The sequence below is a fragment of the Erithacus rubecula genome (assembly GCF_903797595.1).
Source record: "Erithacus rubecula genome assembly, chromosome: 20".
Taxonomy (NCBI): Eukaryota; Metazoa; Chordata; class Aves; order Passeriformes; family Muscicapidae; genus Erithacus; species Erithacus rubecula.
This window is the reverse complement of record NC_136672.1, coordinates 3,266,776-3,282,286: the sequence shown is the minus strand read 5'-3', so window position 1 is coordinate 3,282,286 and position 15,511 is coordinate 3,266,776. Positions and strand designations below refer to the sequence as shown.

At 46.1% G+C, this 15,511-nt stretch overlaps 2 protein-coding genes across 2 annotated transcripts in view; one reads left to right on the top strand and one right to left on the bottom strand.

Moving 5' to 3' along the window:
- Window positions 1-7,126, bottom strand: part of OGFOD3 (2-oxoglutarate and iron dependent oxygenase domain containing 3) — a 32,605-nt gene extending 25,479 nt beyond the window's left edge. Inside the window, exons 1-4 of the mRNA XM_079323530.1 lie at window positions 6,992-7,126; window positions 6,356-6,639; window positions 1,857-1,932; window positions 1,196-1,238 (exon numbers count right to left, since the gene is read on the bottom strand). Coding sequence (XP_079179656.1) covers window positions 1,196-1,238; window positions 1,857-1,932; window positions 6,356-6,639; window positions 6,992-7,080 — 492 coding nt within the window. The 5' untranslated portion in view covers window positions 7,081-7,126. The remainder of the gene's footprint in view (window positions 1-1,195; window positions 1,239-1,856; window positions 1,933-6,355; window positions 6,640-6,991) is intronic.
- Window positions 7,127-7,259: 133 nt separating this feature from the next.
- HEXD (hexosaminidase D) lies at window positions 7,260-15,420 on the top strand. Its single transcript, XM_079323509.1, has 12 exons — window positions 7,260-7,430; window positions 7,550-7,659; window positions 7,734-7,821; window positions 8,464-8,628; window positions 9,427-9,610; window positions 10,202-10,273; window positions 10,988-11,183; window positions 11,828-11,910; window positions 12,655-12,733; window positions 12,811-12,912; window positions 13,412-13,501; window positions 14,324-15,420. The coding sequence occupies exons 1-12, from the start codon at window positions 7,365-7,367 to the stop codon at window positions 14,490-14,492; spliced, it is 1,404 nt and encodes a 467-aa protein (XP_079179635.1). The 5' UTR covers window positions 7,260-7,364; the 3' UTR covers window positions 14,493-15,420.
- Window positions 15,421-15,511: the final 91 nt, after the last annotated feature.

Sequence of the window (15,511 nt, the reverse complement as noted above, 5' to 3'; positions counted from 1 at the left end):
AGATTTATTGTATTGCACTGAGAGAGTATCATCTTCCCCTCCCTCCTATTTACTTGCCCTTCAAAGAAAAAAAAAATGAAGCTTCCAAAATATCAGAGATTATGGATTTATATTTGTCTGCCACTCTGGCTTGTTGTCCAACTAAGCCAGCTCAGCACCCCTGCCCAGCTCTGGGCCCTAGGCAGCAAGTCCACCTCCCCCTCTCACCTCTTCCCAGCTTTCTCTGCCTCAGTTTCCCCAGTTCCTGACTCCCAGCTGGACAACAGCTTTCTGTGGATCTCCAGATCCAAGCTCTGTCTGTTCCACCTTGCCATTCCAAACCCCTTCTGCAGGAGTGTAATGAAAAATCCCACAGAGGTCCCAAAAGCAGAGAAGAGCAAACCTAGAGACAGACAGCTCCAGAAGCCACACTGGGAGTCCCAACAGGCAGAGAAATCCAGGGAAAGTGCCAAATTATGCAACCACAGAACTGAAAAAAAATCTGGGGGATCCTAAAAGAATTGAACAGAGAATGTTAAATCTTTTAAACACATTGTTTGAGATGGGCAGACCTGCTTACATTCCTCAGTTTATATTTTTTGCAGATCTTTCTCAGCAATCACAGGGACAATAAATTCTTTTTTTTCCACTGAAACAACTTTTTTTTGCTAATATATGCCCTAATTCAGCAGAGGCCTAAAGAAGTGGCTGTGCTTACAAATACTCAATAAACAGCTCCTGTTCACACACAAAAACATTCTGAGAACAAAGATGGGGGTAAGAAATTAAAATAAATGAGTGAAAGAGAAGTGGGATTCTTTCAAAGAATATTATTCCAAGGGCTACCTAAGACATCACATGGCTTTTTTGTCACTACACAAAACCAGTGTTTACATGATACTGTGAAACACTGTAATTTACTTTCAGAAGACAAACTTTTGCATTTCTGCTATAGCAACTGTTTCCAGATGAAGATGAAATCAGTTCAAGAAAGGTGCTAGAAATAATTAAAAACAAGGAAATGGCAACTTTTGCAGAACTCAGGAGTTATACTGCTAGCAGAAGTATTAATGTGAAAGACTTTTCCAAATCAATTTTTTTCCAAGTCTGAACGGAAGGAAAAAAACTTCCATCTCCTCACCTCAGCCCAAAAAAATGCATTTATAATCTTGCCTTGGCAGTAAAAGAATGTAGAAAATAACAGGACACTGCTCACCCCTCCATCAGATCCTCCCAAGGACAGTCCCCTCTCTGCTATTCTGCAGGCAAAACAATAATCTCAGATGAGAACTGAAGTCTGATTACTTTGTCCTTTAATATCCTTATTTACAACATGAAACTCCTCACAGAGTGGTATTTGATGAATCAGGTATAACCCAATTGATTTAACAGCAGCTCCCATTTACTTGAAGCTGAACCTTCCAGCCTGTCATGAAAATAAAGTATTTGTGTTGCAGAACATTTCTGAGCTTGCAGCTCCCATCCACAAATCCCAAAAATATCCTAAAACCAGCCCATCCACAGAGGACTGTAGGGTCAGCAGCAGCTGGTGACTACCAGACAGACACAGCTGCAATAAGGCTTACATTGTTTGGTTCTGCTTTTAAAGGCCAAATAGAGGCCAAGTGAAAATCCATTAAAAGTTAATTTAATTTATTCTCCTTCCTTTCTGTGAAGTTCTCATACCCCTCACAGCCAGGCAAATTCTGTGTGAAAGAACTGCCCTCACTACATTAAAAATGGAAAAGTGGCTTTAAGGACAAAAATTTCATGTTTTAATCAGTCTAACCCATCCTGCTCACCCATGCTACACCTCAGATTGGCACAATATCATTAAAGTCAGTGCTTTTAAAAGTCAGAGCTAAAAGAAAAATTACCTACGAATTCTTTCAGCTTCTTCCCTTGTGATTACAGCATCTGTCACACCTCTTCCACACTTCCTAGGAGTGCAACCTGCAACACAAAGAGGAGGAAAAGAACCCATTGAAACCACTTCAACCACCTGAAGGGCAGGTTTTTAAATGAGACTTTGCAAAAAGTCTCTCTTGAAGTCACTCCTGAAGCACACAGCTTGGATATACAAGATTTTAAAAAGTCTCCTAAAATTCATTGCTAAGAAATCTAACATTAAATTTTAAAAGCTCCTGGGTATAACAAGTCAGCAGCAAGAGTTCCAGGTGAAGAATATATGAAAGCTCTTACAAGTCTGGCTGACAACAATCTTCAGGCAAGAAGAAGAAACAAAATCAGTTCTGAGCCACCAGAGACCTTGGGATGTTACATTTGGCACTTTTCTGAGGAAGATCCATTTACAGATGTAAAGCCCCAGGAGAGATGGGCTGAGTGTGTTTTCTGACACTTCAGGAGCTATGTATTCATCAGAACACAAAATCCCTGGAAAGAAATCAATCAACTCACCCATGGAGGACAAAAGCATCACTCTGCTCTGACCAAAACCAACTCATAACAATGACCAGGCTGAGAGGAGAAGTTTTGCCAGGAATTTTGTAGGAATTTCCATTTCCTATTACTGGACATACCCCAGCTATGTCTCAGGTGGGCTGCAAGGGAAGGCTGGTGTTCAAGTAGAGAAGAGCTAGGGAGGAGTAAACTCCAAAGAAAAATTTAATACTCCAGGACAAACTTGGCTACTGAGAGCTTCCTTTCCACAACACTCTGCAAAGATTTCTGATTTCAGATGAGATTTGTTCCTTTTCCAGCTGCAAATATCAGCACAGCTCTTACCCTTTTGGAAAGGCCAGTGCTGGAGAGTCCAAGCTTGGCAGAATTACAGGGTTCCCTCAGACAATTGTTACATGTCTGGGGTCTCTGACAGAACTGGCAAAGAGTACTGGAAGCAGAAGGTGTTCTGAAAGCAACAGCATAAGCTTTCCCAAATGGAGAAAAAACTCCAACTTACAGAAAAATGTGATCAAGCATCAAGTCAGTGAGGTACCAACAGTACAGCACAAACACTGGGTGAATGCTAAGGAGAAATCAGAACAGTCTGTTTGAAAATTATTTCAGCACTAAGAAAAGTGTCCTCTCTGTCTCAGACCATGGTACATGTGAGAAAAGAAGAGTCAAAGGCATACCTAGAGAATCTCAGGAGAAATTCAGATTACTACTAAAAGTACCTGGTAGCTTCCACAAATTTGTACCCATGGACACAAAACCATCCCTTTATCTGATAAGGCACCATCAGCTTTGGTTATCAGGTAAATCAAGGTAAAGGAGGAACATGTCAAACACAAGTACTGCAAGTGGCCCCTGCTCCATTCAACACAAAAAACAGAATGTAACACAAAGGACCAAGAGCCTAAACTGCACCTGTATCTCCTACTTAGTGGTATTCAGCCAAGAACCACTCACTGCTGAGATAGAAGGAACTCACAGGAGAAGAAGCTCTTTTAAGATTTTCCTCTGAGGCACAGGGTCATAGAACAGTTAGGATGGAAGGGACTTTGGAGATCATCTCATCCCACCCCCTGCCCTGGGCAGGGACAAGAGCAAAGATTTACAGCTGCCATCCCCAGATCAGCCTGAGTCAGACCTTTCCAGGCATCTCTGCTTTCCACATCCCTGGCCTTGTCTCTGGAAAAGCACCTGAACTCTGGGCACTGACCATGGATGCTTTGTGCACTGACACAAACTGTCAACACCCAGCAGAAATGAGATTTCACCACACACAGCAGCCACAGTAGGTTTCATTAGTTAACAGTGCCTCAGGAGAGCAGAAATGGCCAAGATCTGCCACAGAGCTTAGAATGCAGGTGAGACTGTGCTCACAGAACACCCCACCTTCTGGAATATAGAAAGTTAAGTGCTTGGCCTCTGAAAAATAGCAAATTTTATCTGGTGTGAAGCATGTTTACAGGCAGGCAGTGCTATGGAAATAAATCCTGCTCTGACACCAGCTACCAAATCACTTGAAGCAAACTGGAAGCTCAGTTGCACCAAGTTCAGCTGGAAGCAGGGACAGGTGCATAAATAAAAAGCTCATTTTAGCTGTGGAAACTTCACAGCTGAGCATCAGACACTGAGTGGTGACAGGAATGTGCCTTCTCCTGACACAGAGCCTGCAGCTGTGGGTGCCAAACCAGGCTAAAGACTGAGAATGAAGGGCTATTGAGTGACACAAACCTACTTCCCAAGTGCCTCAAGCTGATCCATAATCCACATTTTCTGCCTGGCTGGGCTGTGGGGAATGGGACACACACAGAATTCCTCTGCAGCTCAGCACCACCCTCAGGTGGGGAAAAGCCCAGGCTGAGCTCTTATCACAGCTCAGCTTTAATTAACCAATTAACAGCTGTTCACACACTCCATCCTTGGAAAGCATCCTGCTGAAATCCCAAATCAATCACAGAATTTAAACAGCAGCACCAAGCAAACACCTAATTAGAAAGGTGAATCGATCATCCCCACATAAAACCAAAGGTGAGACCTCACCCTGCAGTCAGCACTTGCTGCTGCTCCCCATGACACCCCCAAAAATAAAGAACACATTCATTCCTGCTCCTGGAGAATGTGCTTTAAGCTCTTGCTTTCCTTGGGGTTCCAACCTTTCTTCCAGTGAAAAGAATAGAATGAAAAAGAAGGAATAGAAAGAAAACAATGAAAAGGAGAACTGGTGGGATGGCCCAGACCACAAGGCCACAGCTGAAAAAACTGCTTTTGAAAAGCAGGGAAAAGTAAGGTTTTGTTACTTTGGGACATTCCTTTTGGTAAGCAAACACTGCAGTAGCAGAATCCAGAGACTTTTAGCCCCAGTTCACCATAACCAAATCACCAGCTGCAGTTTTCTCTGGCCTTGCACTATGCAAATACAGCCAGCAGCAGTTTCCCCTTATAGCAACTATTAAAAGTTAACATAGAACATGTGTTATCATGTGTTCTGTCAGAAAAAAAAATTACCTTACCAAGACAGTTTTTTTGTTGGTAGCTTTCTGACATTAGTTTTCTTGGCCTAAATAACATTTGGGGAAAATCCTCAAATTAAAGATGCTGCAGCAGCAGCACTGAGGAAAAACTATGTGACCTCAGACTCAACATAAACTTCTCTTTTATGTTACAAGTGTTTTTGACCAACAACACCAGGACCAGCCACCTGAAGAACACAGGGAGCTGCAATTTGTCAAACATTCTCTACCAGAACTGGCACAGGAGAAAGTTAAAATTTGCAGATTCACAAAAGATCCCTGGTGGGAAAAGACCTCCAAAGATAATCTGGTTCAGCATTTTGTGGTCCAGAGACCACAATCACTCTTAGTCCATAAGATTATCTAGCACAGTGCCCAGTCACAGGGACTGCACAGCATCCCTGGGGAGGTTGCTCTCCTGAGTGTTCTCTCTGTACAATTTTTTTTTATGAAGAAGAAACCTTGCCCAATGCAACCTGTACCTCCTGTGCCTTGTCCTCTATGTGCAGCTCCTTGCAAAGACAGAGATTCTGTCCTCTGTAGCTTCCCTTTAAGCATTGGAATACTGGGATGTGATCTCTCTGAGCCTTCTCCAGAGAAAGGAGACACAGCTCCCTGAGGTTTTCCTTACAGGACAGGTTCTCCAGCCCTTTGATCACCTTTGCTCTTCTTCAGCAGTTTCCTCCAGCTTTGTGTCAATGTTTTCTCAGCCCCATCATGAAGCAGATACAACCACCAATTTGACTAAAAACTAACTCAGAAATACTTTTTTTTTTTAAGATTCAACAGCTTATCAGTCAACACACAGCCAGAGGTACTGACAAAAACCAAGAGCAGAGCTGCTCTCTTGCAGCTGTACCAACTAAAAATGTTCATCACAACACACTCTGCAAATATGAAAGAGAACATCAGCACTGCTCCTCCATGGAAGCTGCAAGTCAGACTCTCACTGCTCTTTGTCAGGGAAGATTAAATATTCCATATCTCCTGAAGAACCAACTTCAACACTTCGAAGAAATAAGTGCCAGGGGGAACAGATACCATTTTGACAGAATTCAGATGAAAGACACAAAGACAGCAAAGTGCTTTGCAGACACCCCCTGGTGCCCGGCAGACACATCTCAGAACAAGAGCATCAAAAGCTGGCACATTGCACAGACAATGTCCTGAATCACTTCCGTTCCATTCCCTGTATGGTACTGACCAAACTCACTCACAAACCTACTACAGGAAACAACAGCAAGAAAAAAAAATAACAAAATGTTTATTTCGTATAACCCTTACAAAGCAGAAGGGAAAAACCTCTCAGAAACAACTTCTGGGTTAGGCACGAATGTTTGGGGCTTTAGGCAAGACAGTGACCAGGAGTCTGCTGGAAACACAAGAGTTTTGCACCTCAGTTTGGTGCCTGCCCTCTGACACTGCCGCGCACCCCGACAGCCCCGTCCAGTTACCCGCAAAGCGCTTGTGGCTGTCGTAGTCCTCCGAGCAGGGGATCTCCATGAACTTGTCCTGCAGGTTGTCATTGCGATGTGCCAGCACCTCGGTGACCCCATCTTCAGGGACTGCACCCTCGGGGGTCCCATCTGCAGGGATTCCACCCTCGGGGGTCCCATCCCGGGCGCGGAGGCGGCTCCAGAGCAGGAGGCCGCCGCCGGCCGCGGCGGAGAGGAGGAGGAGGATGGCTGCCTTCAGCCACCTTCCCCGGGGATCCTGCTGGACTCTGCCCTTCCTGGCGCTGCGGAGGGAGCACAGAACGGGCCCCGTTAGCGAGGGACGGTGAGACCGGGAGAGACCGCGGATCCCTGGTGTGGAGCACAACACAAACACACGCGGTTCCCGCCCGGGCTATGGTTTAGACAAGCACAACACACGCGGTACAAACACACGCAGATCCCTCCCGGGCTATGGTTTAGATAAACACAACACACGCGGTACAAACACACGCGGATCCCGCCCGGGCCTGGGCCCGGCGCTGCGCTGCCGCCTCCCCACCGGGGCTCCCCCGGGAGCCGCAGCGCCGCCGGGCCTGGGCACGGCCGCCCCCGGGACAGCGGGCAGAGGTGACGGCCAGGGCCCCGCGCTGGTACCTGCTGTGCCGGCGGCCCCCGCGGCCCGGCCCCGAGCCCGGCCCGGCGCTGTCGGGGCCGCGGGGCAGCACCCGCCGCTGCGGAGCCATCGCGCCTCCTCCTCCTCGAGCGACGCTCTCGGCGCGCCTCGCCCTGGCCTGCCGGGCTGCCTGCTTGGGGAACGCGCTGGGCTGCGAGAGTGGGAGGATCCAGCGCAGAGCCGGGAGCGGCGGAGGGACGGCACCGGGACACGGGGACAGCGGGACAGCAGGGCCCGGCAGGGATAGCGGGGCAGGGACAGCGGGACTGCAGGGCCCGGCAGGGATAGCGGGGCGCGGCCGGCGGGGTGTGCTGGGGCACCGCGGGAGCAGACCAAAGCAATCGAGGCCAGAGCATGCGGCGGCGCCTGGTGCACCTGGACCTGAAGGGCGCCGCGCCGCGCGCGCAGTACCTGGAGCAGGTGAGGAGTGAGCCCGGGGCAGGTGAGGGGTGAACCTGGTGCATGTGACAGGAGCACAGGGTGGTGGCACTGGTCACAGCCCAGCTGTGTCCCCAGAGTCCACTCCGTCCCTCCCGCAGGTGCTGCCGCTGCTCCGCGCCCTGGGTGCCACCGGGCTGCTGCTGGAATATGAAGACACCTTCCCGTACACGGGGCCGCTGGAGCTGCTGCGGGCCCCCCACGCCTACAGGTAGCGCCATGAGGTATCAGTGGGCGGCCGCAGTGCCCCGCGGCCGGCGGGCACTGACTGTGGCTGTCCCGCAGCCCCGCGGAGCTCCGGGCGCTGCTGAGCCGGGCGCGGGCACACGGGCTGGACGTGGTGCCGCTGGTGCAGAGCTTCGGGCACATGGAGGTGAGCTGGGCCGGGCCAGAGCCAGCAGTGCCCGCGGGGATCTCGGGGGCAGCAGGAAGAGCATTGCCTGCAGGGCAGGGAGTGATCCTGCCCCTCTGCTCAGCCCTGGGGACATCTGGAGCACTGTGTCCATTCTGGCACAAACTGATGGCGGGGAAGTTCAACCTGAACATAAGGAAGAACTTGTTTCCTGTGCAGTGACCAAGCCCTGAACAGGTTGTCCAGAAAGGGTGTGGAGTCTCCCTGCTGGGGATATTCCAGAGCTCTCTGGAACAGCCCTGCTGGAGCAGGTGGTGGGACCAGATGAGGCACGATGCTCCCTTCCAGCCTGATCCATTCTGGGATTCTCTGCTGGGAAATTTCCAATCCCGTCCTCTGGTCATGCAGCTCTGCCAGCTGCAGGATTTGACATCAGGGTCACACTGCAGTGACCTCCCTGTTTCCTTCACCCACCCTGTGAGGTGCTTTATGGTCAGAGACCCCCTAGCAGTGTGGAGCAGCAGCTGTGCCCCCAGCCTGTCCCTGGGCTCAGTCAAGCCAAACCCAGGTGTAGCAGGACACCTGCCCTCAGAGCCTTGGGGACAGGAGGACACTGCTGTCCCCTGGTGTGGTGGCTGTCCCCAAGCTCCCTTTCCCTTGCAGTTTGTGCTGAAGCACAGGGAGTTTGCCCACCTGCGGGAGGTGAAGGAGCTGCCCAATGCCCTGAACCCACACAAGGAGGAGTCCCTGGCACTGGTCAAAGCCATGATTGACCAGGTCATGGCCCTGCACGAGGACTTACAGTGGTTCCACATTGGATGTGATGAGGTGGGATTTCTTTTGAGCTGGGAATGTTTTTTTCTTTCCTTAAGGTATGATACCAAGGGCTGAGGCTTCTGCATGTCAGTGGTGCCCAGGCCATGTTTGGGATTTTGGGGACAGAAAACACCACTTGAGCCAGTGTAGAAAAATCTTTTTGACAATAAATGATTTCTGTAGCAAAGGCTGTCATTCTATAGATACACGTGTAATATCAAAGTATTGAAAGCAGCTTCTTAAAGCTAACAGCATTTGGGTTTAGGTCAAGCAAGTATTTGAAGTGAGATATCAGTTAGAGCTGTTCATTAGGAATCCTGTAAGTTTGGTGTAAGATGTTGGCTCATTGTTCTAGTCAAGTTACTCAAAGCAAACCCTTCTGTAGCTGAAAATGTTGGGTTTCTTACCTTGGCATTTGTCTTCTTGAGAAGGAGAAAACTCAAGTTTCTCTTTCTCATAGTTTCTTAAAACCATCCTGATGGCACACAGATCCCTGGGATTCATTATGACCACTTAACTGTACAGATACTAGTTCAGCATTTTGTATCCTGTTGTGTTGAAACTGGTGGGAAGGTTAGACAGGGAACTGTAGGCTTTTATAAAGCAACATACTATTTATGTAGCATAAATAAAACCTGCTCTAAACCAGCAAAATTTAATTCACCTTCTGCTGGGCCACCCTTGGACATGGCCCCAGGTTGCTTCTAGACTAACATTTGGATGATCTTCCCCAAGACAGGAAATTTATCCACCTCAGGTCCTGATGGGTTTTCTTTACAAGAAGTCAGGATGGTTTGCTTGGTTTTTCAGGTCTACTACCTTGGTGAAGGAGAGGAGTCAAAGCAGTGGCTGCAGCAGCAAGACAACACTCCAGAGAAGCTGTGCTTATCCCACATAAAAGCAGTTGCCACTTGTTTGGCCTCATCCTACCCCACAGTGACACCCATTGTGTGGGATGACATGCTCAGGGGCATGAGTGAAGAAACACTGGCAGGTGTGTGACCAGCCATGGGGTGAGGCAGGTTTACACAGGTACATAAAACAGATTGGTTGGCAGCTGAATGTAATGAAAGAAACAAATCTGGCAAGTGTTGAGGTATGGTTTGTTTGGCTAGAGAATAGAGGCACTCAGTCCTTGGCTGGCACAGAGTCCCTGTGTGAGTGTGGGCCAGTCTGAACATTGTAGTTTTCCATCACAAAACATCACCCTACAGTGGCTGCCATCAGTTCTACTTCCCTTATACATGAAAACAACAACCTATTGACATCTGTGATCCAAATCTAAATCTCTGTGCCTCTCACCACCTTGTAATGTTTGTTGCTGCCCTTTGCAGCACCTGATCCCAAGTGTGCAAACCCACAGAGAGAAGCTGCAGCCCTGTGAGCATCTTTGTGATCACAGTGCACATTGCGAGGGCTTTGATACTGAATTGTGGGGTAGCTCCAAGAGCTTGATGTCACAAGGGGCACTTCAGCTGTAAGTGACAAGCCATAGTTGTAGTCACATGCTGCTGCCCCAGTGACCTGTATGAGCTCCCATTTTCCCAGCTGTTTCCATGGTTTAGAAGAGCTCTGTTCCTTTCAGAGTCCGGGCTCCCACAGCTGGTGCAGCCGATGATCTGGGACTATGCAGCAGACATCGACGTGGAGGCCAAAGGTCTGTACTCCTCTGCTGAGCTGTGTAGAAGCAAAATAGCCAAAGCAAAATTCTATCATTAAAACCTACCTTAGCTGGACAACAAAACATTCTGGTTTTGTTGAATTGTTTTTTATTGATTTAATAGCATAAAGACAGCCCTTGTTTGATTTCACATCATAGTTGCTATTACTTATTTTCTTCTTCTATTTATGTTTACCCTATGAATGACTTGCATTGTAGGCTGCTTAATTCTTTTCAGCAGAGCTGTAGAACCATTGGTAGGAGTTCAGAGATTTTTCACAAGAGCTGTTACATCAATTCTCCTTGCATTGACACCAGTAGGAGCACATAACTCTGTATTGAACAACTCTGCAAAAGAAGCTTCAGGGCTTCATACATCTATAGAATTCAGAGGGAAGCTCCTAAAGGCTCCAGTCAGGCATCTGACATTCATGCTAATATTTCTTTGTTGCAGGAACAATCAGGTGTCAAATGTTGTGCATGCTTGTTTCAATCTCACAGCTCTTAGCAAGGGAGTGGGATACAGGAACTGGCACATGGAAATAGGAGCACAGCCACTCAAAAGGCTCCTCAGAGAGGGTGTCAAATCCCCCATCCTTGCTGATGCTCCAAGCCTGGCAGAAGGCTCAGCAGCCTGTTGGATCTGGAGCTGTGTTCCCCTTCACTGCAGCATTGCAGTGACCCTGTGTGTGCCTTTGTGTCTCACTGCAGTGCAGCTCCTAGAGAAGTACCACAGGTGTGGCTTCCCCAAGGTGTGGTTTGCAAGTGCCTTCAAGGGAGCCACGGGAGTGAACCAGTCTCTGACACTGATTGGGCACCACCTGAGGAACCAGCTGGAGTGGCTGCAGGTGGCCAGCAGGAGCCCTGGGGATGCCCTGGAAGGTATTGCTCTGACTGGCTGGCAGAGGTGAGAACAGCCTTCTGTGTGCTTCCAGGGGCACAGACACAAAAACCCCAAACCCCCTGAGAGGTACAGGGAAGCTGGGGCTTTAGAAGGCAGCTTTGCAACCCTGCAATTCTCCCTGTCACTGCTGGGCCTCACCCCAGACTATGAAGGGAGGATTTCAGAGTTGCAGTCAGCTGTGCAGCACTAACCAGCAGGAACAGTGAATTTGGGGACACCACAAGCAGCAGATTGGGTTGGAAGGCTTGAATGGATTTTGTGCCACCTTGAACTGCTCGTAGACACTGTAGTTCATGCATGGTGTGTCTGATGGGAACTCAAAAACAATGAAATCACATAAGAGATGAGAATTTGTTAGTGTAATGAAGGAAGAAAACATGATGCAGTCAGGAGGTCTTAGGGAATACCAGAGAGCTGATGTGCAATTTCTGGCTCTAATTTGCCTTGAGAAGAGAATTTGGCTTTTATCTGCTCTTACAAGTAAAACAGGAATACTTCATGTTTCAGAGATAAGTGATCTCTTCTCTGAGACAGAAACTGATGTTTCTAAAGCTCTTCAAATTTCAGTGATTGAAATATTAAAACTTCCCCCTTGTTTATATGCTCTATCAGTAAAATGTGTAATTAATTGATGTTTTCTTATGTAGGTATGATCATTTCTCTGTTTTGTGTGAGCTTCTCCCTGTGGCAATTCCATCACTGGCTGTGTGTCTGCAGACACTACAGAATGGTACAATGCCAACTTTGTTCTCTCTCAGATAATGTCTAGCACAGGAGCAAAGTGACCTTCCCCTAGGATTGGCACAGGCTTGTTAATTTTGAGGTGGTTTGCTGAATTGATCATGGCTGACTTATGAACAGTAAATTACAATTTGCAGTATGGGAGCACAGAAGCCTCTTGGCCTAAGTGTTTAAAAATAGCCATTGTATCATCTTCATTTATTGTGATCTAACACACAAATAATCAAAAACTTCATGCTTATATTATTAAAGCAGAATTGCTTTTCAAACTGATTTGAAACAAATTAGTCTCAATAAACAAGACTAACTTACTTTAGATTTAGAATGTACTCAAGTGTAAAAGCTGTTTTAACTTAAGTTTTTTTCTTAAAATGGATCTAGGGAAGACACTGTCTGGTAAAATACTTCCTGTACTTTCTGCTTTCTTTATAGGCAGTTCCCAACAGAATTTTTCATATTTTCAAAATAAACCCCCACAAGCCACTGATATTTAATTAAGGCACTAGAAATATTCAGCACCCTGAACAGAAAGCTCACAGCTAGGCAGTGCTCACCCTGCATGAGCTCCTCCTTCCACCCACAAGTCTTTTTTCCTTATTTCCCTTTTACCTTTTAAAAAATTCTGTGCCAAAGGGGAACCACTAAGCCAAGGCAGAATAATCCAGAAAACCCCTCTTGTATGAACATTTTGTTTCCTTAGGCTACTTTACTCATTTCCACTGTCTTCTGCCAGGTGGCTATTCTGAAAAGGTTAAAGAAAATGTGGAAAATCTCCTGGGAATGTCTAACCTGGAAGTTGATACTTTCATGAGGTAAAATTCCAGCTGCAGAATTCAGGTGCTTCTCCTTGTGTGGCAAGTTCAGAAACTAACAGATCCTCTTTGGACAGCACAAGTCTGGGGACCTTTCCTGGGAGCAATATCCTCACCCTTGTGACAGAAGTTAGTTTCTACCTCAAGTCATCAGTGGATGAACTTCTTGAAAGGAACAGGTAATGAGGTTTCTGTTGATTCTCTGCCTGGCTGCAGGAGTGTTGGAGCTGTATCATCTCAAAGTGGGGCACAACTCCAGGAAAAGTGATTTAAATATCAAGCTCTGCATTTCAGGTGTCACTGACACCTCAGCAGAATATAATATTTAGATCAAAATTTAAAATATTTTAGCAAAGTTCCTAAATACTTATGCTGCCTTATTTGAAGCACCTAGTTCTTTCCTTAATTACATTTTACTGCTATTTAAAGTTAAAATGAAAATTTTGAATGTTGCAATTACAGAAGAAAGAAGCTTGAAATTAAATTTACACTGCAGCAGATGATCAGGTGATCATCTGCCAGGAACTTTGCCAAGCTAATTCCAAAGGTCTATAGACTGAAATAAAGTTACTCCTTAAGCATCATCTCTGTGCAGCTAAAGCCTTCCCCACCCCCCTGGCAGTGACAAACAGATGGTGCTGCTGTTCCATCACTGCTCCCACCAACATCCATTTGCAGGTATGTCACAGGCTGGTTCAGCCCCTACCACAGGAAAAGGAAGATGATTCATCCTATCATAATCCACCACTTCCAGCCAGATGCTGTCAGGTAACACCACTTGTTTTGCATTACATGGGAAATAAAGTCTGATAGATTTTGGGCACTCAGGTACAGAGTTGTGAGCCCTTAACCTCTTTCTATACTTATCTCAGAATCATCAGTGGGAATCAAAGTATCCACATGTTTTTATATATGTTTGGGTTGGAACTGGATGATCTTCAAAGTTCCCTTCCAACCCAAACCATTCATGATTCTAATTTTATCTTTGCCTTCTGTTGAATGAATTCTTTGAGAACAAGTACAGAATTGGTCTCCAAAAGCCTCTCCCTTGTTACTCCTGTACAGCCCTTAAGCAGTGGTTGGCCCTGGTTTAGGAGCTCACCCTGGGCCAAATTCTAGGCAGGACTTGGAATAAAGCCAGGCCCTTCCCTTCTCTTTGTCACCTTGGGCTTTTCAGAACTTGTCCTAGACATTTTGCTAAAAGGTTCATTTATACCTTTTTTTTGTTTTGTTTTGCTGTGGTAAGGTGAATATCCAACCTCATCTACTCTTTCTGATAAAACCCAGAATTAAATTCCCAACAAGTCTCACAGCAGGTTTCAGTTACACTTAAAATGTGTAGGTTTTTTTTGAGCTCACATTTTGGTACTTTAAAAGTCTTTGCATGAGGAAAGTGCCAAGATCAATGGAACTAAAACAGAAACAGCATCAAGCTGAACAAAATCAAGTCCTTTGGGCTCTTGTAATAGATGCTTCTTTTCCTGTAAAGGGTTTTAAAGACAGTACTCCCTTCCAGAGGCCAGTAAGCCAACCCTCCCCTGAGGCAGAGCTCACCTGCCAATGTCATTGTTTCTTCTCATTTCTGCTCAGTCTCCTCTCCAAGTGGAATGCTGTGCTGCAAGACCTCCAAGCAGCCATGGAGCAAGTTTTCCACAGGTGTGTTATAGAGGAATGGATGGAGGAGAATGTCCACCCCAGCCTGCAGAAGCTGCAGCAAGTGGTGGATGATTTAGATGAAGCAATAAAAGCACAAAATTAGGGGCATTTCAATTAGTCTGACTCATTCCCTGGTTAAACATGGCTAGTAAAAATCAGCAACTAGTCTTTGTGCTGAAGTTTGTCATCTTGAGAATTGAACCATGAACTGTGGTTAAATAAAAATGACCTGAAAGCGTGAAGGAATTTATTAGCATAAAACACTTTAACTCAATTTTCCTGTCTTAACACATGCTGAGCCTTAATTCACCTGCCTGTAAGTCAGGTTTGCTCCCCTTGCATAACAGAATGCAGGAGTGAGTCAGCTCACTCTCCTCCAAGGCAGGAGAAAAAAAACCCCAGTTTCTTCCAAATTCAGAATCTGTAACAACAGACTCTTATGTAACAATAACCTGGGAAAGTTCTACCCTAATATTAAGGATACTGTTAAAATGTTTGGGTCATTGTGTCCTGTACCATAACTCCTTGCCCTGTCAGCTGTGCTCTCAGTTGTGTCTTCCAATTCCATCACAAGCAAGGGGGAGCTCCAGAGGCATTGACACCTGGGCTTGGAGGGAAACATGCTGGTTTATTCTGCTTTAATGCCAAACTTGTCATAATGTATAGAAATATTTTGGGGACTTTAGTGGAGAACTGAGATAATCACCAAAATGGAAATAATTCAGAAGTAGGGTAGTTAAGTATGTTACTCCACAATGCATATTTGAAATATTTATTCTGTGCTTCATTTATTCCTTTCTTTCAATTTTTTGGAAGCACCAGTATTGAAATTTTCTTGGAATAAATCTTGACATACAGAAAGTGAAACTTAAGCATAAGACAAGCTTCAGCTGACTCAATGAGAGCCTCAGTAACTAGGTCAACATGCAAATCTTTATCTAAAAAGAACCAATTGCTGTGTATACCTGTCACATAGCTTGAACTAAACAAGATCTTAATTTATTTTACTTGAATAAAGCCTTTGATACTCAGAGTGTTTATAGAAGGGTGCTGCTTTTTTGTGTGTGTAGCATGCTGGTTTGGTTTAAAGGAGAGAAAATGGAAATATTCACCAATAGAGAG